Consider the following 27,768-nt stretch of genomic DNA (forward strand, 5'->3'; position numbering starts at 1 on the left):
TACCAGAAAAAATCCTAGCAAAAAGTCTTTTGGATTAGGGACCTCAAAATACAGAAAAGAATCACACCTATGTTCTCATCATCACGAGACTGCTTAAATGATTAAAAAAAAAAAAAAATCAAATCCCTTTATCCAGTCTTTCAAATAAAGTTCTTACAATGATATCTACGAAATCAAATTAGTCCTGAAATGTCTGACTTAAAAGTTTAAAGCTCAGAGTCAAAAGTTAATCCATCTTCAAAGCTGGTAAAAATTTATCAAACTCTCTAGGTCAGTCAAAAATGCATGTGTAGTACCCATAAATTCAGACTTTTCACAGTTTTGGGTATACCTGTGCTTAAAAACATAAATACTGCGTTAAATTTTGTATGGTGATAGAATTTTCTGTTTAGGCACTAGCTAGAAGAGACGCTGCTCTAGTATGAAAAGGCAAGGAAAATAATGCTTTATTTTCTTTGAAAATCACCCAATATGTGGCAAAGACTTTCATGTTCTCTTGATGGAAGATCAATGATGTAAAACAAATTAAGGAAGAAATCTTTAGCACAATACAGAATGGCATGAATTTATGACATTATTATTTAACATTCTGTGATTTGGTTTAAAGAACCACAAAAAATATAAGGATCTTTATGGCATTCTATGAATAACTATGCCCTTAAGCAATAAGTTATTTATCTTAGCCTAAGAACTTTGTACACATTTTTAAAAAATGATCTGTTTTAAGGCCAGGTACAGTAGATCACCTCCTCTCTGCTAAATATTTAAAACAAAATAGCCAGGTGTGGTGGTACATGCCTGTGGTCCCAACTATTATGAAGGCTAAGGTGGGAGGACTGATTCCAGGAGGTCAAGGCTACAGTGAGCCATGATCCTGCACCTGCACTCCACACTGATTAAAGGAGTTAGGTACCACCTCTTGGGGAAAAAAAAAAAGGCTGGGTGCAGTGGCTCACACCTGTAATCCCAGCACTTTGAGAGGAGGCGAGTGAATCACTTGAGCCCAGGAGTTCAAAACCAGCTTGGGCAACATGGGGAAACACTGTCTTTACAAAAAAATACAAAAATTAGCTGGGCATGGTGGCATGCACCTGTGGTGCCAGCTACTGGGGAGGCTGAAGTGGGAAGATCACTTGAGCCTAGGAGACTGAGGCTGCAGTCAGCTCTGATCATATCACTGTACTCCAGCCTGGGTGACAAAGCAAGGCCCTATAATGAGAAAAAAAAAAAAAATCTTAAAAATCATATATACGCGCAGTGGCTCAAGCCTGTAGTCCCAGCACTTTGGGAGGCCGAGGCGGGTGGATCACGAGGTCAAGAGATCGAGACCATCCTGGTCAACATGGTGAAACCCCGTCTCTACTAAAAGTACAAAAATTAGCTGGGCATGGTGGCGCGTGCCTGTAATCCCAGCTACTCGGGAGGTTGAGGCAGGAGAATTGCCTGAACCCAGGAGGCGGAGGTTGGCGGTGAGCCGAGATCGCGCCATTGCACTCCAACCTGGGTAACAAGAGCAAAACTCCGTCTCAAAAAAAAAAAAAAAAAAAAAATCATATATACAACAAGAAATAGCACTCCATTTTAATCTAATCATTTGTTGTGGATTTGAAAAAAGTTATAGGCCAGGGGCCATGGCTCAGACCTGTAATCCCAGCACTTCGGGAGGCCTAGGCAGGAGGATCGCTTGAGCCCACAAGCTCGAAACCAGTTTAGGCAACATAGTGAGAGCTTTCATTTATACAAGTACATAAATACAACAGTGCAATCAAATGTGACCATATACAGAACAAAAAGGATATTAATTTTTCCGAGTTTAAATGATCAAGTAGCTTCTCCAAAGGAGGATAGCAGTTTAGTGAGGGCACGCACCCCAAGAGAATCAGTTTATGTTTGGCTCTGGTTATAGCAACATTAAGACGTCGCCAATCTTTCAAGAGTTCACCAACCTGTAAGAAATAAAATTTTCAATTTTAAACTTCAAAGGAATGGTTAAATATTTTGCAACACATCCCTATACAATAGACAACTTTGCAAATTTAAGAATAGAATGAGGCCAGGTGTGGTGGCTCACACCTGTAATCCCAGCACCTTGGGAGGCCAAGGCAGGAGGATCACTGGAGACCAGAAGTTCAAGACCAGCCCAGGCAACACAGCGAGACCCCATTTCTACAAAATATATAAAACTTAGCCAGACACTGTAGTGTGCACCTGTGGATGCAGCTACACAGGAGGCTGAGATGGAGAATCACTGAGCCAGGGCTGCTTAAGCCCAGGAAGTCAAGGATGCAGTGGGCCATAATTGTGCCTCTACACTCCAGCCTGGGTGACAGAGGGAAACTGCCTCAAAATAAATAAATAAATGAAAGGAGACTATCTGAGGTAAGAACTGAGTAGATAAAATGGAGTACAAAGGAAACCTTTTATTATGTATATTTATATATTTTTATTTATTTATTTACTCTTATTTTTTGAGATGGAGTCTCACTCTGTTGCTCAGGCTCGAGTGCAGTGGGATGATCTCGGCTGACTGAAACCTCCGCCTCCTGGGTTCAAGCGATTCTTCTGCCTCAGCCTCCTGGGTAGCTGGGACTACAGGTGAGCGCCACCATGCCTGATTAATTTTTGTATTTTTAGTAGAGACGGGATTTTACCATATCAGCTAAGCTGGTCTCGAACTTGTGACCTCATGATTCACCAGCTGTCAGCCTCTCAAAGTGCTGAGATTACAGGTGTGAGCCACTGCACTCGGGTATTATGTATATATGTATTTTTCTCTCTCTCTTTTTTTTTTTTTGAGATGGAGTTTCACTCTTGTTACCCAGGCTGGAGTGCAATGGCGCCATTTCGGCTCACCGCAACCTCCGCCTCCTGGGTTCAGGCAATTCCCCTGCCTCAGCCTCCTGAGTAGTTGGGATTACAGGCATGCACCACCATGCCAAGCTAATTTTTTGTATTTTTTTGTATTTTTTTTTTTTTTGAGACAGAGTTTCGCTCTTGTTACCCAGGCTGGAGTGCAATGGCACGGTCTCGGCTCACCACAACCTCCGCCTCCTGGGTTCAGGCAATTCTCCTGCCTCAGCCTCCTGAGTAGCTGGGATTACAGGCATGTGCCACCATGCCCAGCTAATTTGTTGTATTTTTAGTAGAGACGGGGTTTCACCATGTTGACCAGGATGGTCTCGATCTCTTGACCTCGTGATCCACCCGCCTCGGCCTCCCAAAGTGCTGGGATTACAAGCTTGAGCCACCGTGCCCGGCCAATTTTTTGTATTTTTTTAAGTAGAGACGGGGTTTCACCATGTTGACCAGGATGGTCTCGATCTCTTGACCTCGTGATCCACCCGCCTTGGCCTCCCAAAGTGCTGGGATTACAGGCTTGAGCCACTGCGCCCGGCCTCTCTTTTTTTTTAAAAGGGGTTTCACCATGTTGGTCAAGCTGATCTTGAACTCCTGATCTCAGGTGATCCGCCTGCCTTGGCCTCCAAAGTGCTTGGATTGCAGGCGTGAACCACCATGCCCGGGCTATTATGTATATTTTCAAACCATATGGATGTATTGTACAGTTGAGAAAAATGAACTAAGGAGAGGTAAAAACAAGAAAAACAAAAAAACGTTTCAGGAGATCGAGGCGGGAGGACTGCTTGAGCTCGAGAGTTGCCCACCAGCCTGGGCAACATGGTGAAATGTCATCTCTACAAAACATACAAAAATTAACTGGGTATGGTGGCACATGCCTGTAGTCTCAGCTACCCAGGAGGCTGAGATGGGAGGATCACTGAACCAGGAAGGTGGATGTTACAGTGAGCCAAGATTGTGCAATGCACACCAGTCTGGGTGACAGATCCTGTCTCAAAAAGAACAAAAAACAAAAAAACCCTGAATTATATATAAATTTGAAAGTATACAACAAGATTTTATATGTAAGAGGCCTCAAATACAACAGCCAAGGGGCAGAAGCAACCATTCCATCTGACAGATAAATGGATAAATAAAAAATGTGGTATTAGCCGGGCGCAGTGGCTCAAGCCTGTAATCCTAGCACTTTGGGAGGCCGAGGCGGGTGGATCACGAGGTCAAGAGATCGAGACCATCCTGGTCAACATGGTGAAACCCCGTCTCTACTAAAAAATACAAAAAATTAGCTGGGCATGGTGGCGCGTGCCTTTAATCCCAGCTACTCAGGAGGCTGAGGCAGGAGAATTGCCTGAACCCAGGAGGCGGAGGATGCAGTGAGCCGAGATCGTGCCATTGCACTCCAGCCTGGGTAACAAGAGCGAAACTCCGTCTCACAAAAAAAAAAAAAAAAAAAAAAAAGTGGTATATACAGACAATGGAATATTATTCAGTCTTAAAAAGGAAGGAAATCCTGTCACATGCTACAATAGGATAATCTAGCTGGCAAACTGAAATAAGCTAAAAGATAAATACTGTACAATTCTACTTAGATTAGTCAAATTCAGAGACAGAAAGTAGAATGGTGATTACAGGGCTGGGGAAGAGGGAAGTGGGTGGTTACTCATGAATACAGAGTTGTAGATTTCAAAATGAAAAAGTTCCAGAGATCCATTGAACAACAATGTGAATGTACTTAACACTATTAAACTGTACACTTAAAAATGGTAAGATGTGGCCAGGCACAGTGGCTCACACCTGTATTCCCAGCACTTTGGGAGGCCAAGACAGGCAGATAATGAGGTCAGGAGATCAAGACCATCCTGGCTAACATGTTGAAACCCTGTCTCTACTAAAAATATTTTTAAAAATTAGCCAGGTATGGTGGCACATGCCTGTAGTCCCAGCTACCCAGGAGGCTAAGGCAGGAGAATCGCTTGAACCCAGGAAGCGGAGGTTGCAGTAAGATGAGATTGTGCCCCACTGCACTCCAGCCTGGGTGACAGGGCAAGACTCCATATCAAAAAAAAAAAAAAAAAAAAGTGGCTGGGCACAGTGGCTCACACCTATAATACCAGCACTCCAGCACTTTGGGAGGCCAAGACAGTTGGATCACCTGAGGTCAGGAGTTCGAGACCAGCCTGATCAGCATGGTAAAACCCCATCTCTACTAAAAATACAAAATTAGCCAGGTGTGCTGGCAGGCACCTGTGATCCCAGCTACTCAGGAGGGTGAGGCAGGAGAATGGCCTGAACCTGGGAGGTGGAAGTTGCATTGAGCCAATATGGCACCATTGCACTGTAGCCTGGGCAACAAGAGTAAAACTCCATCTCAAAAGAAAAAAAAAAAAAAGTAAGATGTTTTCTTTCTGTGCTGGTAGCACTCATGCAAATACAGTGAACATTTCTAAAACCCACCGGACTTTCTCTAAGAGTGGCAAGCACCAACCCCACAAAGTGACACAGTACAAGATGAGCAAGAATTCTCTATATGCCCAGGGAAAGCAGTGTTATGACAGGAAGCAGAGTGGCTATGGTGGGCAAAACGAAGACGATTTTCTGGAAAAAGGCTAAAACTACAAAGAAGATTGTGCTAAGGCTTGAGTGTGTCGAGCCCAACTGTAGATCGAAGAGAATGCTGGCTATTAAAAGATGCAAGCATTTTGAACTGGGAGGAGATAAGAGAAAGGCCAAGTGATCCAGTTCTAAGTATCGTCTTTTCTTTTATGAAGACAATAAAATCTTGGCCGGGCGCAGTGGCTCAAGCCTGTAATCCCAGCACTTTGGGAGGCTGAGGCGGGTGGATCACGAGGTCGAGAGATCGAGACCATCCTGGTCAACATGGTGAAACCCCGTCTCTACTAAAAATACAAAAAATTAGCTGGGCATGGTGGCACGTGCCTGTAATCCCAGCTACTCAGGAGGCTGAGGCAGGAGAATTGCCTGAGCCCAGGAGGCGGAGGTTGCGGTGAGCCGAGATCGTGCCATTGCACTCCAGCCTGGGTAACAAGAGAGAAACTCCGTCTCAAAAAAAATAAATAAATAAATAAAAAATAAAATCTTGAGTTTATATTTTAAAAAAAAAAAAAAAGGAATACATCTGCAGAACGTGCAGTGTTGTTACTTAAGTATACATGTGCCATGGTAGTTTGCCGCCCCTACTGACCTGTCTTCTAAGTTCCCTCCCCTCACCATCCCCAACAGGCCATGGTGTATGCTGTTCCCCTCTCTGTGGCCATGTGTTATCAATGTTAAACCATATATATATATATATATATATATATATATATATATATATATTTTTTTTTTTTTTTTTTTTTTTTTTTTGAGATGGAGTTTCACTCTTGTTACCCAGGCTGCAGTGCAATGGCGCGATCTCGGCTCACCGCAACCTCCGCCTCCTGGGTTCAGGCAATTCTCCTGCCTCAGCCTCCTGAGTAGCTGGGATTACAGGCACGTGCCACCATGCCCAGCTAATTTTTTGTATTTTTAGTAGAGACGGGGTTTCACCATGTTGACCAGGATGGTCTCGATCTCTCGACCTCGTGATCCACCCGCCTCAGCCTCCCAAAGTGCTGGGATTACAGGCTTGAGCCACCGCGCCCGGCTTATATATATTTTTTTGAGACAGAGTCTCACTCTGCCACTCAGGCTGGAGTGCAATGGCAGGATCTTGGCTTACTGCGACCTCTACCTCCCAGGTTCAAGCAATTCTCCTGCCTCAGCCTCCCAAGTAGCTGGGATTACAGGCGCCTGCCACCACACCCAAATAATTTTTTTGTATTTTCAGTAGAAACGGGGTTTTGCCTCATTGGCCAGGCTGGTCTCAAATTCCTGACCTCAGGAGATTCACTTGCCTCAGCCTCCCAAAGTGCTGGGGTAACAGGCATGAGCCACAGTGCACGGCCACACAATTTTTTAAAGAGAAATGCCCCAAATGAATCAGTAACAAACATAATTAACTTACAGTTCCATCCTTATTACTTCTAACAAAAGATACTAGGATAATACTTTTGTCTCTTCCTTGGTATTTGTCTACCGTATTAACTTCAACCATCCCAACAGAAGAATGTGCCAATAAATCACTGATGATCTTTAACTGCTGCCTGTATGGTGCAATAATACCAATATCAGAGGGATTACATCCAGCCTACATGGAAAAAGACACAATTTAAAATAAAGAAATCTTGTTGAAGTTAAACTTTTCTGAATTTAATACTTAAATATTTCCATTATGTACCCAACTGATGTTTATAACAGATTTTCCTATCTCAAAGACTGAATATAATTACTGAATTTGCTCTAAATCTGTCCATATTTCCCATGATGAAATAATTCCTTAGACATTGCTCCCTTAATTGTTAGAGTCTCATGGCAAAGTAATGGTTTATATGCCACTAAAACAGTTCTCACACTCACACACACAACAGTACAAATAAATACATTTTATCTTTTGCTATTTATTTCACAGAAAAGTTTCCAATCTCCCATCACTACATCACAGTATTGACTCAATTAGAATTGGCTCACATTACAAAAAGTTATTATCCTAAATGAAAATTCCAAATGTCATTATAAAATATTACATGTCTTAGATACGCTTTTTTTTTTTTTTTTTTTTTACACACTTCTACCATCAGAGGAAGCTGAGATACATTTCTTAAAATAAAAACAACCAGGCTTCAATCCCCTTATCTTAAAGGAGAGCTGCCAAGATTATAACCGTCTTACAGTCTAATATTCTATTATTCTGCACTTCAATATTTGTTAGCCTTGAAAAATCTAAATTACCTTAATAAAAATGGAGGTTAGGAAAACTATGAGTTTGGCTTCTGTTATATTGCTCACACCACCTTTTTCAACTTGCTCTGGTGCTGGAACCTAAGTAGAAAAATATACAGCTTGCTGATAATGCAATAAAGGAGAGTACTCTAATTATGTAAGTGGCCATAAAGACTGTACTACCAATTTGGAAATGAAAAATATCTTTGTCTAAAGATGAAGGTGAAAGAATCAACAAAAATGAATGATATTAATATTAGTCACTTTCAGAAAGCCATGCAGAGACCACCTAGCTTAAACATGCTACAATTGAGGCTAAAATACCTACAAAAGCTGATCACACACTGAGCTTTATATACTTTACTTTGTCATCCCCCATTTTACAGGAATCAAAGGTAGAAAAGAATAAGTAACTTGCCCAAGGCCTCACAATAAACTGTGGCACTAGTATTCAAACTTAGATCTGGGTCTCGTTACCTGTGCTCTTTCCGTTTTCTTGTCCCCTTTTATACAAATAATGGAGCAGATAAAACTGCTGCCATACCTGACACATCTCTTCAAAGACTACTTTTCCTTCTACATCATCCCTAAGCAACCTTGATTATTTTTAATGCAATTTACTTGGAATCCTGACGGTAAAAAAGAGAAAACCCAAGTAGCAAAAATAAAGAATCTGGGCAGGGCGCGGTGGCTCACGCCTATAATCCCAGCACTTTGGGAGGCCGAGACGGGTGGATCACGAGGTCAAGAGATCGAGACCATCCTGGTCAACATGGTGAAACCCCGTCTCTACTAAAAATACAAAAATTAGCAGGGCATGGTGGCGCACGCGTGTAGTCCCAGCTACTCGGGAGGCTGAGGCAGGAGAATTGCTTGAACCCAGGAGGCGGAAGTTGCGGTGAGCCGAGATCGCACCATTGCATTCCAGCCTGGGTAACAAGAGTGAGACTCCGTCTCAAAAAAAATAAAAAATTTAAAAATTTTAAAAAATAAAGAATCTGAGTAATTATTGATGAAGTAAATAAATGAAACTTACAATTAATAAGCTAGAATCCTGGTTTATAAAAGCAGTCATTTGTGAAATCAGTTTATCTGAATCGTTTTCCAAAGTCTGCCTGCCTCTAGATGTTAAGATAAAATAAAATTCTTCAACCCAAGTTGCTAAGAGCAGTATCTATGAAATAAAAATTCCATCGCAGACATGTAGTAGAGCTAGTTCCATCCATCTTAATAACAGGAGACAATTATTTTAGAATAATATGCTCACATAATTGGTTGCTATATTTTTTTTATTTTTTAAATTTATTTATTGATTTATTTATTTTTCTTTTCAAGACAGGGTTTCATCATGTTAGTCAGGCTGGTCTTGAACTCCCGACCTCAGGTGATCCGCCCACCTTGGCCTCCAAAGTGCTTGGATTACAGGCGTGAGCCACCAAGCCCGGCCGTTGCTATATTCTTATTTTATTTTCTTGAGACAGGGTCTTGCTGTTATCCAAGCTGGATTGCAGTGATGTAATCACAGCTCACAGCAGCTTTGACAACTGGAATTAAATAATCCTCTTGCTCAGTCTCCTAAGTAGCTAGGACTGCAGGTACACACTGCCATACCCAGGTAATTTTTTTTTTTTTTTTTTTTTTTGAGACAGAGTCTTGCTCTGACTCAGGCTAGAGTACAGTGGCATGATCTTGGCTCACTGCAACCTCCACCTCCTGGGTTCAAGAGATTCTCCTGCCTCAGCCTCCTGAGTAGCGGAGGCTACAGGTAAGCACCATCATACCCGGCTAATTTTTTTGTATTTTTAGTAGAGATGGAGTTTCACCATGTTGGTCAGGCTGGTCTTGAACTCCTAAACTCAAATCATCTGCCCACCACGGTCTCCCAAAGTGCTGGGATTACAGGTGTGAGCTACCACGCCCAACCACACCCCGATAATTTTTTAGATTTTTTTTTTTTTTTTTTTTTTTTTTTTTTTCAGACAAGGTCTCACTACATTGCCCAGGCTGGCCTTCAACTCCTGGCTTCAAGTGATCCTTCTGCCTCGGCGTCCCAAAGTGCTAGGATTATAGGCATGAGTCACCACGTCCAGAAGGTCACTATATATATATTTTTTTTTTTTTTTGAGGAGGAGTTTCGCTCTTGTTACCCAGGCTGGAGTACAATGGCACGATCTCGGCTCACCGCAACCTCCACCTCCTGGGTTCAGGCAATTCTCCTGCCTCAGCCTCCTGAGTAGCTGGGATTACAGGCACACACTACCATGCCCAGCTAATTATTTGTATTTTTAGTAAAGACGGGGTTTCACCATGTTGACCAGGATGGTCTCGATCTCTTGACTTTGTGATCCACCCGCCTCGGCCTCCCAAAGTGCTGGGATTACAGGCTTGAGCCACCGCGCCCGGCAGGTCACTATATTTTTATATGAACTTAAGTAAAGGCTTCCGACTCAATGCTAAGGAACACTACATAAAGCAAACTGTAGAAATAGAGAGTCAAAACTTAATTCTTAGTTCTCAAAAATAAGCATCAAGCCATTTAAAGTCCTTGGGAAAGGCCAGGTGCAGTGGTTCATGCCTGTAATCCCAACACGTGGGGAAGCCGAAAAGGGCCTATCACTCGAGGCCAGGAGTTCGGAACCAGCCTGGCCAACATGGTGAAAATCATCTCTACTAAAAATACAAAATTACCCAGGTGTGGTGGTGGGCGCCTGTAATCCCATCTACTTGGGAGGCTGATGCAGGAGACTCACTTGAAGCTGGGAGGAGGAAGCTGCAGTGAGCCAAGATCACAGCCTGGGTGACACAGTGAGACTCTGTCTCAAACAAACAAAAAAAACACATAAAGAAAGAAAAGGCTATTTTGGTTTCAAGTATTAGAAGTACATTAGTTCTGCCTTTTAACTGGTAAGCTCTAAACAGGGCATATGCTAATGCAAACTGAGAAACTTAAATAATACAACAAAATGAGAAAAACTGAAGAGAAAATTTTGATTACCTTGTCTGTATTAAGAAAACAAACAGGATTGTTGGGTTCACATACTCCCATCAGCCAAGGATTATCAGAACAGTCAGCATAAAATTCCAGTTCCAGCTTCACATCTTTCAAGCGAGGTAGGTTTATCACTGCATTGGCCACTTTGTCGGATCCACACTCCAGCTTGCCCTCATAGGTCAGCTTATTACTTAAGGACATAATTTTACTAAGGGAATTACAACAGATAACTTTAGTTTTGGTAGATGGAAACAAACATGGAAACCACTCCTGGCTAACTGTTACAAATACCTGTTCATTCTGTACTGCACCGTTAGCTGTACAACAGCATTCTTCTTCTGCTCCAGCCTCTTGAATAAGCTTTCACTCATGCCAAGAGCTCTGTCAACAAATCAGATTCAGGTTTACCAGTGTACTAAATCTGTCCCTTAAAACAAATCTGGTTTAAAATTAACACTTAAATGTCTGCCTACCTTGCTTCATGATTTAGCACCAGGGGAGGAAGTTGCTGATGGTCGCCCACTAACACAAATCTCCGTGAAAAAAAAAGGGGGCCCAGACAAATTGGTTGGCTAATTTGAGAGGCTTCATCCACAATACAAAAATCAAAAATTTTACGGGAAAATATTGGATGGTTTATTCCCATACATGTTGTTGCAACTATAAGCTAAAAACAAGGAAAACAAATCAGTTATTTAATATGTAAAAGAAATGTAGTGGTGTTTCTCTCATTTTTGAAATGAAAAGATCAGAAAAAGGTTTTTGTTCTATGGCATCAGGAATCCTTTGATATGATTTAATTCCAAAATATTTATAGCATGCAAATTTTATTTTTTTTTCTATCAATTAAAAATAATCAAATAAATTTTCCAGACACTATGAACAATGCTCACATTTGGGTATTTCCCAATGGAAATCTGAAACATTCAAGAGGCAATAAGTTAGTAAGTTTGTTTTGTTTTGTTTAATGTCAACCAGCACATTGCTTCTGGGAAGGAGTACTTTTCTTTATTCTTTCTACAAACAACAACTAAAATCCCTATGCATTATATATATAAAACAAACAAAAGAAGACTCTGAAAGGTGGAAGAAGGCAGACCAGCTAGGGAGCTCAGGACCAAAGAAAGAACATACTAGTTGACTCCCTGTGCTTTCATATCGCCTTATAGATTCCAGATTTGGAACTGAGGGAACCACAACCCAGGAACACCAATGGGTGCTGACTAAAAACAGCTTCAACCCAAGTCTCCTCTCTCTAGTTAAAGGAACAGGAAAGGGAAAGCCTAGCAGACAGAAAACTTTCACACAATAACCACTCTAGCCAAATATCACAGAAAAAAAACTACAGCCCCCCTTAAACAGACAGCAGCAAACACTGAGGAGAGTAGATCCCCACTCTTCTCAAGGCTGTAACAAGGTGCCCACCAGGGTGGTGTCAGAGAAAACCAGGTAGGGGGTCAGGTCTTTCATCCCTGATGACTGGTAACTGGTACCAACCCCTAATGTTAATGGAGACCATATCGGGAGCCTAGACTTTCAACTCCATCCAGCACACCCAGCAGTAATGAGGAGCCTCCCACCTTGGTCAAAGGAGGCTGAGCGAGGAACCCACACTTCGATTCCCATCTTGCAGTAATGAGGTAGTACACCCTCTTCCCCTACCAAGGCAGTGTGAAAGGAAGCCAGCTAAAACAGAAGTTTTCAATAATAAAAAAAATATGCTCATATTTCAATTAAAAATCAATCATTATAAGAACCAGGAAAAATGGAGAGAGATCCAAGATGGCTGATCACTAACAGCTCAGGATTGTAGCTCCCAGTGAAAGCGCAAAGAATGAGAGGACGCCACACCTTCACATGAATTCTTGTTGCTCACGCACCAGGAGATTCCCAGTGGAGGAGCCCCACGGGTCGCCAGCGCGACTCTTGAGACAGGCGAGGCGGTTTTGCCGGCGCCTCGGAGCGTCGGTTCTTGGTGCAGAGTCAGAAAAGCCCATCAATCTTAACGCCGCTGATTTGGTCAGCGCAGTGGGTTGCTCAGATTTCAGCGCTGAGAATCAATAAGTTGGACGTCCACTCAGAAACCCAATTACAAAGACGGTAAATACAAAGACCACAGATGGATAAATTTATAACGAAGGGAAGAAAACAGCCAAAAAGGGCTGAGAATACCCAAGATCAGAACGCCTCTCCCTCAGCGGGCGATCCCAGTTCCTCATCAGCAACGGAACAAGGCTTGATGGAGAACGAGTGTGTTCCAATTACAGAAGCAGGCTTCAAAATGTGGATAATGAGAAACTTCTGTGAATTAAAAGAACTTGTTCTAACTCAATCTAAAGAAACAAAGAACTTTAAAAAAAGGTTTGACGAAATGTTAACAAGAATACACAATTTAGAGAGGAATATAAGTGAATTGATGGAGCTGAAAAACACAATACGAGAACTACGTGAAGTATGCACAAGTTTTAACAGCCGAATTGATCAAGCAGAAGAAAGGATATCAGAGGTCGAAGACCAACTCAATGAAATAAAACAAGAAGACAAGATTAGAGAAAAAAGGATAAAAACGAATGAGCAAAGTCTCCAAGAATTATGGGACTATGTGAAAAGACCTAATCTACGCTTGATAGGTGTACCTGAATGTGACGAAGAGAATGAATCCAAGCTGGAAAATACGCTTCAGGATATTATTCAGGAAAGTTTTCCCGATCTAGCAAGGCAGGATAATATTCAACTCCAGGTAATACAGAGAACACCACAAAGATATTCCTCAAGAAGAGTAACTCCAAGGCACATAATCGTCAGATTCACCAGGGTTGAAATGAAGGAGAAAATACTAAGGGCAGCCAGAGAGAAAGGTCAGGTTACCCACAAAGGGAAGCCATTCAGACTTACAGCAGATCTCTCAGCAGAAACCCTACAAGCCAGAAGAAAGTGGGGACAAATATTTAACATCCTTAAAGAAAAGAATTTTCAACCAAGAATTTCACATCCAGCCAAACTAAGCTTCATAAGTGAAGGAAAAATAAAGTTTTTTCTGAATAAACAAGCACTCAGAGATTTCATTGCCACCAGACTTGCTTTACAAGAGCTTCTGAAAGAACCACTACACATAGAAAGGAACAAACAGTATCAGCCTTTCTAAAAAATACTAAAAAGAGCATCAATAAAATTAAGAATTTACATCATCTAATGGGCAAAATAGCCAGCTAATATTAAATGGCAGTATTAAACTAACATGTCATTATTTATTTATTTATTTATTTTTTTTTTTGAGATGGATTTTTGCTCTTGTTACCCAGGCTGGAGTACAATGGCACGATCTCGGCTCACCGCAACCTCCACCTCCTGGGCTCGGGCAATTCTCCTGCCTCAGCCTCCTGAGTAGCTGGGATTACAGGCACATGCCACCATGCCTAGCTAGTTTTTTTTTTTTTTAATTTTTTTTTTTGAGACGGAGTTTCGCTCTTGTTACCCAGGCTGGAGTGCAATGGCGCGATCTTGGCTCACCGCAACCTCCGCCTCCTGGGTTCAGGCAATTCTCCTGCCTCAGCCTCCTGAGTAGCTGGGATTATAGGCATGCGCCACCATGCCCAGCTAACTTTTTGTATTTTTAGTAGAGAAGGGGTTTCACTATGTTGACCAGGTTGGTCTCGATCTCTTGACCTTGTGATCCACCCGCCTCGGCCTCCCAAAGTGCTGGGATTACAGGCTTGAGCCACCACACCCGGCCTATTTTTTTATTTTTTAATTTTAATTTTTTTATGTTTTTTGAGACAGAGTTTCGCTCTTGTTGCCCAGGCTGGAGTGCAATGGTGCAATCTCAGCTCACCGCAACCTCTACCTCCCGGGTTCAAGCAATTCTCCTGTCTCACCTCTGGAGTAGCTGGAATTATAGGCATGTGCCACCATGCTCGGCTAATTTTTTGTATTTTTAGTAAAGACGGGGTTTCTCCATGTTGTTCAGGCTGGTCTTCAACTCCCAACCTCTGGTGATCCATCCACCACAGCCTCCCAAAGCGCTGGGATTTCAGGCATGAGCCACTTCGACCAGCTTGAGCAAATATTTGATTTAGGAGAGGTTGTGACACTGGCCACCTCAAAAAAAAAAAAAAAAGAACCAGGAAAATCTCAAACTCAATGAAAAAAGATGACAATCTATAAATGCCAACACCACAGTGACAGATATGTTAGAACTATCTGATCAAGATTTTAAAGCAGCCATGGTAACAACATTTTAATGAGTGATTATGAACACACTTGAATCAAATGAACAAAAAGCAGAGTCTCAGTGAAGAAAAAGAAAAAATAGAATAACTGGGCTGGGTGCAATGGCTCACACCTGTAATCCCAACATTTTGGGAGGCCAAGGTGGGCAGATTGCTGGGGCTCAGGAGTTCGAGACTAGCCTGAGAAACATGGAGAAAACCTGTCTCTACAAAAAATACAAAAATAAGCTAAGCATGGTGGCATACACCCATAGTCCCACCTACTTAGGGGTGCTGAGGCAGGAGGATCACTTGAGACCTGGAGGTCAAGGCTGCAGTGAGCCATGATCATGCCTCTGTACTCCAGCCTCAATGACAAAGTGAGATCTGTCTCAAAAAAAAAAAAACAAAACAAAACAAAAAAAAACCACCAAAAAACAAAATACCAGACTGGGCGTGGTGGCTCGATAGGCCAAGGAGGGCAAATCACTTGAGGTCAAGAGTTTGAGACTGGCTGGGCTCAGTGGCTCAAGCCTGTAATCCCAGCATTTTGGGAGGCCGAGGCGGGTGGATCACGAGGTCAAGAGATCAAGACCATCCTGGTCAATATGGTGAAACCCCGTCTCTATTAAAAATACAAAAAAATTAGCTGGGCATGGTGGCACATGCCTGTAATCCCAGCTACTCAGGAGGCTGAGGCAGGGGAATTGCCTGAACCCAGGAGGCAGAGGTTGCGGTGAGCCGAGATCGCGCCATTGCACTCCAGCTTGGGTAACAAGAGCGAAACTCCGTCTCAAAAAAAAAAAAAAAAGAGTTTGAGACCAGCCTATCCAACACAGTGAAATCCCATTTCTACTAAAAATACAAAAAATTAACCAGGCATGGTTGTGCACGTCAGTAGTCCCAGCTACTTGGGAAGCTAAAGCAAGTGGATCATGAGGTCAGGAGTTCGAGATCAGTCTGGTCAATATGGTGAAACCCTGTCTCTACTAAAAATACAAATTTTAGCCAGGCATGGTGGTAGGTGCCTGTAATCCCAGTGACTTGGGAGGCTGAGGCAGGAGAATTGCTTGAACCCAGGAGGCAGAGGTTGCAGTGAGCCAAGATCACGCCATTGCACTGCAGCCTGGGCGATAGAGCGAGACACTCTCAAAAAAAAAAAAAAAGAGAGAAAGAGAATCACTTGAACCCGGGAGGTAGATGTTACAGTGAGCCAAGATCACACCACTGCACTCTGGCCTAACTGACAAGATGACACTGTCTCAAAAAGAGAAAACCACCGGGCGTGGTGGCTCATGCCTGTAATCCTAGTACTTTGGGAGGCTGAGGTGGGTGGATCACCTAAGGTCAAGAGTTCAAAACCAGCCTGGCCATCATGGTGAAACCCCATCTTTTAAAAAAAAGGGAAAAACATCAGCATCTGGGGCTAGGCACAGTTCTTAGACTTGAAACCACAAGTATAATCTACAAAAGAAAAAAGTTTATATACTGAACTTCCTCAAAAAAACCTTTTGCAGCACTTTGGGAGGCTGAGGTGGGCAGATCACCTGAGATCAGGAGTTTGAGACCAGCCTGGCCAATACAGTTTAACCCCATATCTACTAAAAATACACAGATTAGCTGGTCATGGTAGCTTGTGCCTGTAGTCTCAGCTACATGGGAGGCTGAGGCAGGAGAATCACTTGAACCTGGAAGGCAGAGGTTGCAATGAGTGAAGATCACACCTCTGTACTCCAGCCTGGGTGACACAATGAGAGTCTGTCTCAAAAAAAAAAAAGAAAAACAAGCCGGGCGCGGTGGCTCAAGCCTGTAATCCCAGCACTTTGGGAGGCCGAGGCGGGTGGATCACGAGGTCGAGAGATCGAGACCATCCCGGTCAACATAGTGAAACCCCGTCTCTACTAAAAATACAAAAAATTAGCTGGGCATAGTGGCACGTGCCTGTAATCCCAGCTACTCGGGAGGCTGAGGCAGAATTGCCTGAACCCAGGAGGCGGAGGTTGCGGTGAGCCGAGATCGCGCCATTGCACTCTAGCCTGGGTAACAAGAGCGAAACTCTGTCTCAAAAAAAAAAAAAAAAAAAGAAAAACAAACACGTTTTGCTCTGCATAAGACCCTGTGAGAAGGATAAAAAGCAAGTGATAGAGTGGGAGAAAATACTTGCAACCACATATCCATTAAAGGGCTAGTATTAGAATATACATTTAAAAATTCTCAAAACTCAACACTACAAAGCATATAATCGAAAATGAGCAAAAGACATGAAGAAGATATACAGATGACAAGCACATGAAAATGTCATTATGAGCTGAGCGCAGGAGCTCAAGTCTGTAATCCTAGAACTTTGGGAGTCTGAGGGGTGGATCACCTGAGGTCAAGAATTCTAGACCATGGCCGGGCACGGTGGCTCAAGCCTGTAATCCCAGCACATTGGGAGGCCGAGGCAGGAAAATCACCTGAGGTGAGGAGTTCGAGACCAGCCTGACCAACATGGAGAAACCCCGTCTCTACTAAAAATGCAAAATTAGCCAGGCATGGTGGTGCATGCCCGTAATCCAAGCTACTTGGGAGGCTGAGGCAGGAGAATTGCTTGAGCCCGGGAGGTGGAGATTGTGGTGAGCTGAGATAGAACCATTGTACTCCAGCCTGGGCAACAGGAGTGAAACTCCGTCTCAAAAAAAAATAGGAACCGTATCAGGCTGGGGGCGGTGGGTCATGTCTGTAACCCTTTGGGAAGCCAATGTGGGTAGATCACAAGGTCAGGAGTTGGAGACCAGCCTGGCCAACATGGCGAAACTCTGTCTCTACTAAAAATACAAAAATGAGCTGGTCGTGGTGGCGCGCACCTATAATTCCAGCTACTCGGGAGGCTGAGGCAGGAGAATCGCTTGAATCCAGGAGGCAGAGGTTGCAGTGAGCTGAGACTATGCCATTGCACTCCAGCCTGGGTGACAAGATCAAGATTCCAGCTCAAAAAAAAAAAAAAGATACAGACTGTATCAATGTCAACATCCTGGTTGTGACATTGTACTACAGATAAGCAAGGTGTCACCACTGGATAAAGGGTGGTTTACAGGCTTTCACTAGTATTTTTTACAACTGCATGTGAATCTACAATTAACTAAAAATAAAATGCTTAATGAAAATGTTAATCAGATAGACATCTTAGCCAATTATAAATTTATCAAAAACAGGCATAGACTTACACAAAAACATGCTAGCATCAGACAAAGAGGAATAACCTATTAAATCTAATTTGGGAGAAATTTTTTAAACACAAAAATATCAGTTAAGACAGGCACTATAGCTGAACCTATAGTCCCAGCTACTTGGGGATCTGAGGTGAAAGGTTAGCTTGGGCCCAGGAGTCCAGCCCAAGTCCTACACAACATAGTAAGACTCTAGTCACTTAAAGAAAAAAAAACAGGCTGGGTGCGGTGGCTCATGCCTGTAATCCCAGCACTTTGAGAGGCCGAGGCAGTGGATCATGAGGTCAGGAGTTCAAGACCAGCCTGGCAAAGATAATGAAACCCCATCTCTACTAAAAATATGAAAATTAGCTGGGTGTGGTGGCAGGCTCCTGTAATCCCAGCTAGTCAGGATGCTGAGGCAGAAAATCGCTTGAACCCAGGAGGCGGAGGTTAAAGTGAGCTAAGATGGTGCCATTGCACTCTAGCCTAGGTGACAGAGTGAGACTCCGTCTCAGAAAAAAAAAAACAACTCAGGAATTCTCAGTAAAAATAAACATTAAATGACAAAATAAAAATTAGGTTCCATATAAAAGTCTAGAGAAAGTTGTAACAAGACTATCAAGTACCATTGATAGTCTTCTAGTTCAAACTCACTAAGAAACCCTGATTATTAGTAGTTTTCTAGGATGTTTGAAACTAGTAGAGAGCCCCAAATAATAAACCGATCTCACCTGAGAATCTAGGTGAGGAAAAAAAAAAGAAAATGATGATCATGATAATAATAATAAACTAAAAACCTTATTTCAGTTCAGAAGGAAACAGCAAACTATAAGTTAATAAACTGGTCCTGCCGGGCGCGGTGGCTCAAGCCTGTAATCCCAGCACTTTGGGAGGCTGAGGCGGGTGGATCACGAGGTCAAGAGATCGAGACCATCCTGGTCAACATGGTGAAACCCCGTCTCTACTAAAAATACAAAAAATTAGCTGGGCATGGTGGTGCATGCCTGTAATCCCAGCTACTCAGGAGGCTAAGACAGGAGAATTGCCTGAGCCCAGGAGGCGGAGGTTTCGGTGAGCCGAGATCGCGCCATTGCACTCCAGCCTGGGTAACAAGAGCGAAACTCTGTCTCAAAAATAAAATAAAATAAAATAAATAAATAAATAAACTGGTCCTATGGTACATATAATCACATGCAAATCCAGTCAATGTGACTCAATTCCCAGAGTACTGTTTCTCCCTTCATTCCAGCTGTGGAAATTAACTGTTATTATTATTATACAATAATTGTGCTTACTTGACTATTGTAGAGTTCTTCTAGAAGAGCTAAGGATTTAATGGACTTTGATTTGCAAATTTCTTGCTCTGTAAATTTCTGGATAGCTGGATGAACCTTCTGAGTCTGACCCAAACGCAAAAATCCTATTTTAAACTTGGCTAACTTCAAAAGAATGTTGTCAACAGCAGAGTGTGTGTAGCTGGTCAACAAAACGCTAAAACCACAGGCGTAGAGAATTCTTACCTAATAATGAGCAAGAGAAAAAAAAAGCCTTACTTTTAATTCCAGGTAATTCTTAACATGCTTATAAACATAACAAGAACCATATCTATGAGCTGAGCCAAGTGACTTTTAAAAAAAATTATAGAGCCAAAATATTTTACAAAAATTACATGACATTATTATATATTATGAATAATATGTCAATAATACATCATAGGCCAGGCATGGTGGCTGATGCTTGTAATCCGAGCACTTTGGGAGGCTGAAGCAAGTGCATCACTTGAACCAAGGAATTCAAGACTAGCCTGGGCAACAAAGCGAGACCCCATCTCTATTTTTTAAAAATTATTTTTAGGCCGGGTGCGGTGGCTCAAGCCTGTAATCCCAGCACTTTGGGAGGCCGAGGCGGGTGGATCACGAGGTTGAGAGATCGAGACCATCCTGGTCAACATGTGAAACACCGTCTCTACTAAAAAAAAAAAATACAAAAAAACTAGCTGGGCGTGGTGGCGCGTGCCTGTAATCCCGGCTACTCAGGAGGCTGAGGCAGAATTGCCTGAGCCCAGGAGGTGGAGGTTGCGGTGAGCCGAGATCGCGCCATTGCACTCCAGCCTGGGTAACAAGAGCGAAACTCTGTCTCAAAAAAAAAAAAAAAAAAAAATTATTTTTTGCCAGGCGCAGTGGCTCAAGCCTGTAATCCCAGCACTTTGGGAGACCGAGGCAGGTGGATCACAAGGTCAAGAGATCGAGACCATCCTGGTCGACATGGTGAAACCCCACCTCTACTAAAAATACAAAAAATTAGCCCAGCATGGTGGCACATGCCTATAATCCCAGCTACTCAGGAGGCTGAGGCAGAAGAATTGCCTGAACCCAGGAGGCGGAGGTTGCGGTGAGCTGAGATCGCACCATTGCACTCCAGCCTGGGTAACAAGAGTGAAACTCCATCTCAAAAAATAAATAAATAAATAAATAATTTTTGTAATTAGGCAAGGTAGTGCACCCCTGTGGTCTCAGCTACTCGGGAGGCTCAGGCACGAGGACTGTTTCAGCCCAGGAGGTTGAGGCTGCATGAGCAGTGATCATGCCACTGCATTCCAACCTGGTCTCAAACACCGATCCTTCCGTCTCAGACTCCCATAGTGCTGGGATTACAGGCATGATCCACCTTGCCTGGCCTATGTAACTCTTAGTAGTGTCTGGCACACAGTATCAATCAATTAATTATTTGCTGCCATTATTTTTTTTTTTTTTTTTTTTTTAGATGGAGTTTCGCTCATTACCCAGGCTGGAGTGCAATGGCGCGATTTTGGCTCACCGCAACCTCCGCCTCCTGGGTTCAGGCAATTGTCCTGCCTCAGCCTCCTGAGTAGCTGGGATTACAGGCACGTGCCACCATGCCCAGCTAATTTTTTGTATTTTTAGTAGAGACGGGGTTTCACTATGTTGACCGGGATGGTCTCGATCTCTTGACCTCGTGATCCACCCGCCTCGGCCTCCCAAAGTGCTGGGATTACAGGCTTGAGCCACCGCGCCCGGCTTGCTGCCATTATTATAATTATTCTAAAACTGCTTAGAAATTTACTGACATGCTGGGAGCAGTGGCTCAAGCCTGTAATCCCAGCACTTTGGGAGGCTGAGGCGGGTAGATCACGAAGTCAAAAGATCGAGACCATCCTGGTCATCATGGTGAAATCCCGTCTCTACTAAAAATACAAAAATTAGCTGGGCATGGTGATGCGTGCCTGTAATCCCAGCTACTCAGGAGGCTGAGGCAGAAGAATTGCTTGAACCCAGGAGGCGGAGGTTGCGGTGAGCCAAGATCGCGCCATTGCACTCCAGCCTGGGTAACAAGAGCGAAACTCCGTCTCAAAAAAAAAAAAAAAAAAAAAAAAGAAAGAAATTTACTGACATAAGAAAAAAAATCCAAGAAAAATCAATAACATCATTTTTAAAAGGAAAGGAAAACATACAGCGATACGTAACACTAACGGAAAGAGATCTTGGCCGGGCGTGGTGGCTCAAGCTTGTAATCCCAGCACTTTGGGAGGCCGAGGCTGGTGGATCACAAGGTCAAGAGATCGAGACCATCCTGGTCAACATGGTGAAACTCCGTCTCTACTAAAAATACTAAAAATTAGCTGGGCATGGTGGCATGTGCCTGTAATCCCAGCTACTCAGGAGGCTGAGGCAGGAGAATTGCCTGAACCCACGAGGCGGAGGTTGCGGTGAGCCGAGATCACGCCATTGCACTCCAGCCTGGGCAACAAGAGCGAAACTCCGTCTCAAAAAAAAGAGATCTTAGGAAATTCTAAATTTAGAATCTTAGATAGATCTTAGGAAGTCTACAACATGATTACAACTGTTTGTGATGCAGCTTTACTATTTCTCATGTCATTCAAAAAAGTTCATTTGAAACAAAAACACTCTGAATTAAAATTCAGCCATTTTGATGTTAAATATTACATCCTCCGAACTGAGGAGAAACTGATATAAACATTTAGATTCTAAGCAGAAGAACAATAGCCTTACAAGAGTACATATTGTAGTTGTTTTTCCTGTCCCGGGCATACCCACGATGAGTGTGTAGTCTTTTGAAAGAAGAACCTTTTTCATTGCTTGCCTCTGAGGCTTATTCAAACCTACATTTAAATTAAAAAATAACAGGAAAATAAGCATTGAATTTCAAAGGAAAAATTAATTATTTTACAAGAAAAGTAGTTTCTATGCAAGTCTATTCCTCAATACAAAACTATTTCCAATGAGTCTTTGTCTAAACATTGTAATTGCAAGTCTAATCAAGATACCAGGATACAGTATAAATCAAATAGAAACAAGAAAAATTAATCAAAGCAGACATGGTGATTTTAGCATACCTTTTAGAATGCAGGCAACTGTATCCTTTGCATCATGTGGAAGAACAGAACTAAGGTAGGATATAAAATGAGGTTCACGAAAGTCAATAATTAAATCTCGAAGCTTTTTACTGAAAAGAGAAAAAGCACTTTTAGTAATACTCCTTAGAAAAGTGGAATGAAATTCAAATTCATTCATGGTTACAAACCTGACAAATGTGTTTTCCATCAATTTAGAAAGATTTCCTAATGGGGTATTTATATCACAATTTTTTTCTTCCTGGTCTAATCTAAACAAAGTTGATTCTGGAAGGACCGACAAGTTCCTAAAAGAGCAAAACAAATATACATGAATGTTTTCCATTTCACATAGCCTGTATAAGAAATATACTACTATCTGCTAAAAGAATAAATAGGCCATAATAGCTATTAAAATAGCTATAAGTCCTCAGTCACACTTGCTAATCAAGGACAGCATGAGGCCCTGGATTGGTGGGAAAAGGCAGAGGGAAGGGGAGAGTACAAGGCACCAAGGTCCAAGCAATTAATAATTGAGAACCTGCAACATTTGCTAAATATTCACTTAACCTTGCAATCTAACATGGGCTCACTATCCCCAGAGAGATCCTGAATGCATGCATGGCTCTTCCCTCCTCTACTGGAGTGCAGGCTTCTTTTCTGCCACCTTCTCCCATTCTTCTATCTTCCTTAAACCCTGGTGTTCCCTAAAGTCCCTTCTCTGGTTCATTGTATTGCTCTTTCTGATTGTTTTCCCTAGGGTTCCAGGCCCTCATGTGCCTCCAAATTTAAATTCCATCTTTAGGACTAACCTCACATTCCTCTTCCATCTGGTTCCTCACCCAAGCCTGCAAAGTTTGGATATCCAGCAGGCAGCAACATCTCTCCACTTAGCTGAACCCAGGTTGTGAAAGCTCAGTACATGCAAAGCGGAACTCTTCCTCATCTCTGCTGAATGTGATGCTTTCTCTGGTCCTGATCATAGTTAATGGCATTTGCATCTGCGCTACTGTCTTTATCCTTCCCTCTTCCCAACCCAAATACCCAATCAGTATCCAAACGCCAGCTAGTTGTATTTTCTAAACATTTCTCAGTCATTCCATTCTCTCTGCCAATACTACTCTGCCTCGGTTGCCTCTAGCCTGGACCACTGCAACAGCTTCCTGGTTTGCTTTTAGTTTTGCTTCCACTAATTAACTCAATTCTCCACAACGTACACACAGGAAAATGCAAATTCAATGATTATCTAGTCTTCTGTTTAAAACATTTCAATACATCAGAATAAACAAAATCTAAACTTTTTTTTTTTTTTGAGACAGGGTCTTGCTCTTTTGCCTAGGCTAGAGTGTAGTGGCACGACCATGACTTACTATAGCCTTGAACTCCTGGATCAAGTAATCATCTTACCTCAGTCTCCTGAGTAGCTGGGACTACACGTGCACACCACCACACCTAGCTAATTTTTTAATTTTTTGGAGAGATGGGGTCTCACTACGTGGCCCAGGATGGCAAACTTTTCTTTTTCTTTTTTTTTTTTGTGAGACGGAGTTTCCCTCTTGTTACCCAGGCTGGAGTGCAATGGCGCGATCTCAGCTCACCGCAATCTCTGCTCCCTGGGTTCAGGCATTCTCCTGCCTCAGCCTCCTGAGTAGCTGGGATTACAGGCATGCACCACCATGCCCAGCTAATTTTTTTTTTGTATTTTTAGTAGAGACGGGGTTTCACCATGTTGACCAGGATGGTCTCGATCTCTTGACCTTGTGATCCACCCGCCTCGGCCTCCCAAAGTGCTGGGATTACAGGCTTGAGCCACCGCACCCGGCTTGGATGGCAAACTTTTTAACATGGTATATAAGAGCTTCTATGACCTGATCTCTCTAATTAATCTCTTCCTTATATTTTATATTCCAGAAATAACTTAATTACTTGCACTTTCCCAAATGCTCCATGTCACACTACATCCCACCAGCATACCTTTGTGTAAGAGGTTTGCCCAGTATTGTATTCTCTTCTCACACTGCTTCACCAGACTAATTTTTTTTTTTTTTTTGAGACGGAGTTTTGCTCGTTACCCAGGCTGGAGTGCAATGGCGCGACCTCGGCTCACCGCAACCTCCGCCTCCCGGGTTCAGGCAATTCTCCTGCCTCAGCCTCCTGAGTAGCTTGGATTACAGGCATGTGCCACCATGCCCAGCAACTTTTTTGTATTTTTAGTAGAGACGGGGTTTCACCATGTTGACCAGGATGGTCTCGATCTCTCGACCTCGTGATCCACCCGCCTCGGCCTCCCAAAGTGCTGGGATTACAGGCCTGAGCCACCGCGCCCGGCCTTTTTTGTGTTTTTAGTAGAGATGGGGTTTCAGCATGTTGGCCAGGCTGGTCTTAAACTCCGGACCTCAAGTGATCCACCCGCCTCAGCCTCCCAAAGTGCTGGGATTACAGGCTTGAGCCACCGTGCCCGGCCTCAGACTAATTTTTTAATCCATAGGATGAAGATTCAGAATTAGCTCTTCAAAAAGGCTTCACATGGCCAGCCACAGTGGCTCATGCCTGTAATCTCAACACTTTGGGAGGCTGAGGCGAGAGGATCACTTGAGATCAGAGAACATGGTGATACCCTGTTTCTACTAAAAATTAAAAATTGGCCGGGCGCGGTGGCTCAAGCCTGTAATCCCAGCACTTTGGGAGGCCGAGGCGGGTGGATCACGAGGTTGAGAGATCGAGACCATCCTGGTCAACATGGTGAAACCCCGTCTCTACTAAAAATACAAAAAATTAGCTGGGCATGGTGGCACGTGCCTGTAATCCCAGCTACTCAGGAGGCTGAGGCAGGAGAATTGCCTGAACCCAGGAGGCGGAGGTTGCGGTGAGCCGAGATCGCGCCATTGCACTCCAGCCTGGGTAACAAGAGCGAAACTCCGTCTCAAAAAAAAAAAAAAAAAAAAAAAAAAATTAAAAATTAGCCAGGCATGGTGGTGCATGCCTATACAGTAATCCCAGCCACTCAGGAGGCTGAGGCAGGAGAATCACTTGAATCCAGGAGGCAGAAACTGCAGTGAACTGAGATCATGCCACTACACTCCAGCCTGGGAGATAGACTGAGACTCTGTCTCCAAAAAAAAAAAAAAAAAGCCTTCCCTGAGCCTCCTAAAATTGAATTAAATACCTCTCCTCTGTGTTCCTATCAATTTGAACACTTACCATATTGGAGTGAAAATAAGCTGGGTGTGGTAACTCACACCTGTAATCCCACCACTTCAGGAGGCCTAGGCAGGAGGACCACTTGAGCCCATGAGTTCAAGACCAGCCTGGGCAACATAGTGAGACCCCTATCTCTACAAAAAGCTAAAAAATTAGCCAGGTGTGGTAGCATGCGCCTGTGGTCCCAGCTATGTAGGAGGCTGAGGCAGAAGGATTGCTTGATCCCAAGAGGTCCAGGTTAAAGTGAGCTGTGATCATGCCACTACACTCCAGCCTGGGCTGCAGTGAGAACATGTCTTAAAAAAAAAAAGGAAAGAAAACATTTATGTCTACACACAAGACTATAAATTCTTCAAGGATTTGCAGAGTACCTAATACATAGTAGGCACTAAATAAATACTGCAAAGGATACACAAATCCGAGCAGACAACTGGAATATTGTGGATCAGCATCCCACATCATGAAATCCAGACAAGGGGTAGTTATGACTCAACTAAGATTACTGATTAGTAGGGAACAAGCCTAGACATTTCCATTACAGTTACTCAGATGTCACTAAGTCCCAATTGCTGACCTCTATCCATTAAGAAATGTTCAGGCATGCCTTTGTTAACTGTAAGAAAGGCTGGAAAACACAATCCAGCTGACTGAAAGAAGAGGGAATATGGATATTAGTGAATGTGGACGTTGGTCTCTGACACCAAATTTCTTTCTTTTTTTTCTTTAAGACAGGGTCTCATTCTGTCACTCAGACTACATGCAGTGCAGAGGTATGATCTCAGCTCACTGCAGCCTCAACCTCCTAGGCTCAACTGATCCTCCTACCTCGGCCTTCCTAGTAGCTGGGACTACAGGCATGCACCACCATGCTCAGCTAATTTTTGTATTTTTGGTAGAGACTAAGTTTTACTTATGTTACCCAGGCAGGTCTCAAACTCCTGGGCTCAAGTGATCTACCCACCTCAGCCTCCCAATGTGCTAGGATTACAGGTGTGAGCCACCTCGCCTGCCAAGATTTTCATCTCAACTATTCTATTATTAATATTTTTATTTAAATCAAGCCCTTAGTTGTAACTAAGTACACTTATATCACTGCTATAAATGGGAAAAGTAAAACTTTTTATTTAAAAAAGGAGAGAGGCTGGGCATTGTGGCTCACGCCTGTAATCCCAGCACTTTGGGAGGCCGAGGCAGGCAGATCACCTGAGGTCAGGAGTTGAAGAGCAGCCTAGCCAACATGGCAAAACCTGTCTCTACTAAAAACACAAAACATTAGCTGGGCATGATGGCACACGCCTTTAGTCCCAACTACTCAGGAGGCCGAGGCACAAGAATCGCTTGAACCCAGGTGGCGGAGGATGCAGTGAGCCAAGATCGGGTCACTGCACTCCAGCCTGACCAACAGGGTGAGACTGCATCTCTAAATAAATAAATAACTTTTTTTTTTTTTGAGATGGAGTCTCGCTCTGTAGCCCAGGTTGGAGTGCAGTGGCGTGATCTTGGCTCACTACAACCTCTGCCTCCCAGGTCCCAGTTCAAGCAATTCTTCTACCTTAGCCTCCCAAGTGGCTGGGATTACAGGCATAAGCCACCTAATTTTTTAGATGGCTAAAATAATGCTCAGCTAATTTTTTTTTTTTTTTTTTTTTAGTAAAGATGGGGTTTCACCATGTTGGCCAGTGTGGTCTTGAGCTTCTGACCTCATGATCTACCTGCCTCGACCTCCCAAAGTGCTGGGATTACAGGTGTGAGCGACCGAACCCAGCCAAATAAATAAATAAATAAGAATAGAACAAAACAGTAAGTGCCCAGCATGCTAAGGAGAAACAAGCATTATAGCTAACACAGGGTGGCATCTACGCTGTCTGCTATATATGAGAATTAGACAAGATTCTGTCCACATCAGCCCTATGGAACATAACATACTAAACAAAACTTTTAGCAGTTTGGTAGTTCCCCAAAATGTTAAATGTGAAATCAGCACATGACCCAGGCCTAGGTAACTACAAAGAAAATGAAATAAATGAAACTATGTCCACCTAAAACTATGCATGTGAATGTTCACAGCAATATTACTCATTACAGCAAAAAAGTGGAAACAACTCAAATGTCCATCAGCCAGTGAATGGA

General features: G+C 43.0%; 1 protein-coding gene across 5 annotated transcripts in view; it reads right to left on the reverse strand.

The window, feature by feature from the left end:
• Window positions 1-415: 415 nt before the first annotated feature.
• DNA2 (DNA replication helicase/nuclease 2) overlaps window positions 416-27,768 on the reverse strand; it is a 64,314-nt gene continuing 36,961 nt past the window's right edge. For 4 of the 5 annotated variants that reach the window (XM_074382316.1, XM_074382315.1, XM_074382318.1 and 1 more), the window contains 10 exons: window positions 22,629-22,745; window positions 22,441-22,550; window positions 22,097-22,206; window positions 19,361-19,585; window positions 11,140-11,333; window positions 10,958-11,047; window positions 10,670-10,874; window positions 7,684-7,773; window positions 6,860-7,042; window positions 1,581-1,946 (listed from right to left, as the gene is read on the reverse strand). In XM_074382316.1, the coding sequence (XP_074238417.1) occupies window positions 1,710-1,946; window positions 6,860-7,042; window positions 7,684-7,773; window positions 10,670-10,874; window positions 10,958-11,047; window positions 11,140-11,333; window positions 19,361-19,585; window positions 22,097-22,206; window positions 22,441-22,550; window positions 22,629-22,745 (1,561 nt within the window). In that variant the 3' untranslated portion in view covers window positions 1,581-1,709. Of the gene's footprint in view, window positions 516-1,580; window positions 1,947-6,859; window positions 7,043-7,683; window positions 7,774-10,669; window positions 10,875-10,957; window positions 11,048-11,139; window positions 11,334-19,360; window positions 19,586-22,096; window positions 22,207-22,440; window positions 22,551-22,628; window positions 22,746-27,768 lie in introns of those variants that run through there. The other variant, XM_039478407.2, reaches the window with a different exon arrangement.

The sequence above is a fragment of the Saimiri boliviensis genome, chromosome 12, assembly GCF_048565385.1.
Source record: "Saimiri boliviensis isolate mSaiBol1 chromosome 12, mSaiBol1.pri, whole genome shotgun sequence".
Taxonomy (NCBI): domain Eukaryota; kingdom Metazoa; phylum Chordata; class Mammalia; order Primates; family Cebidae; genus Saimiri; species Saimiri boliviensis.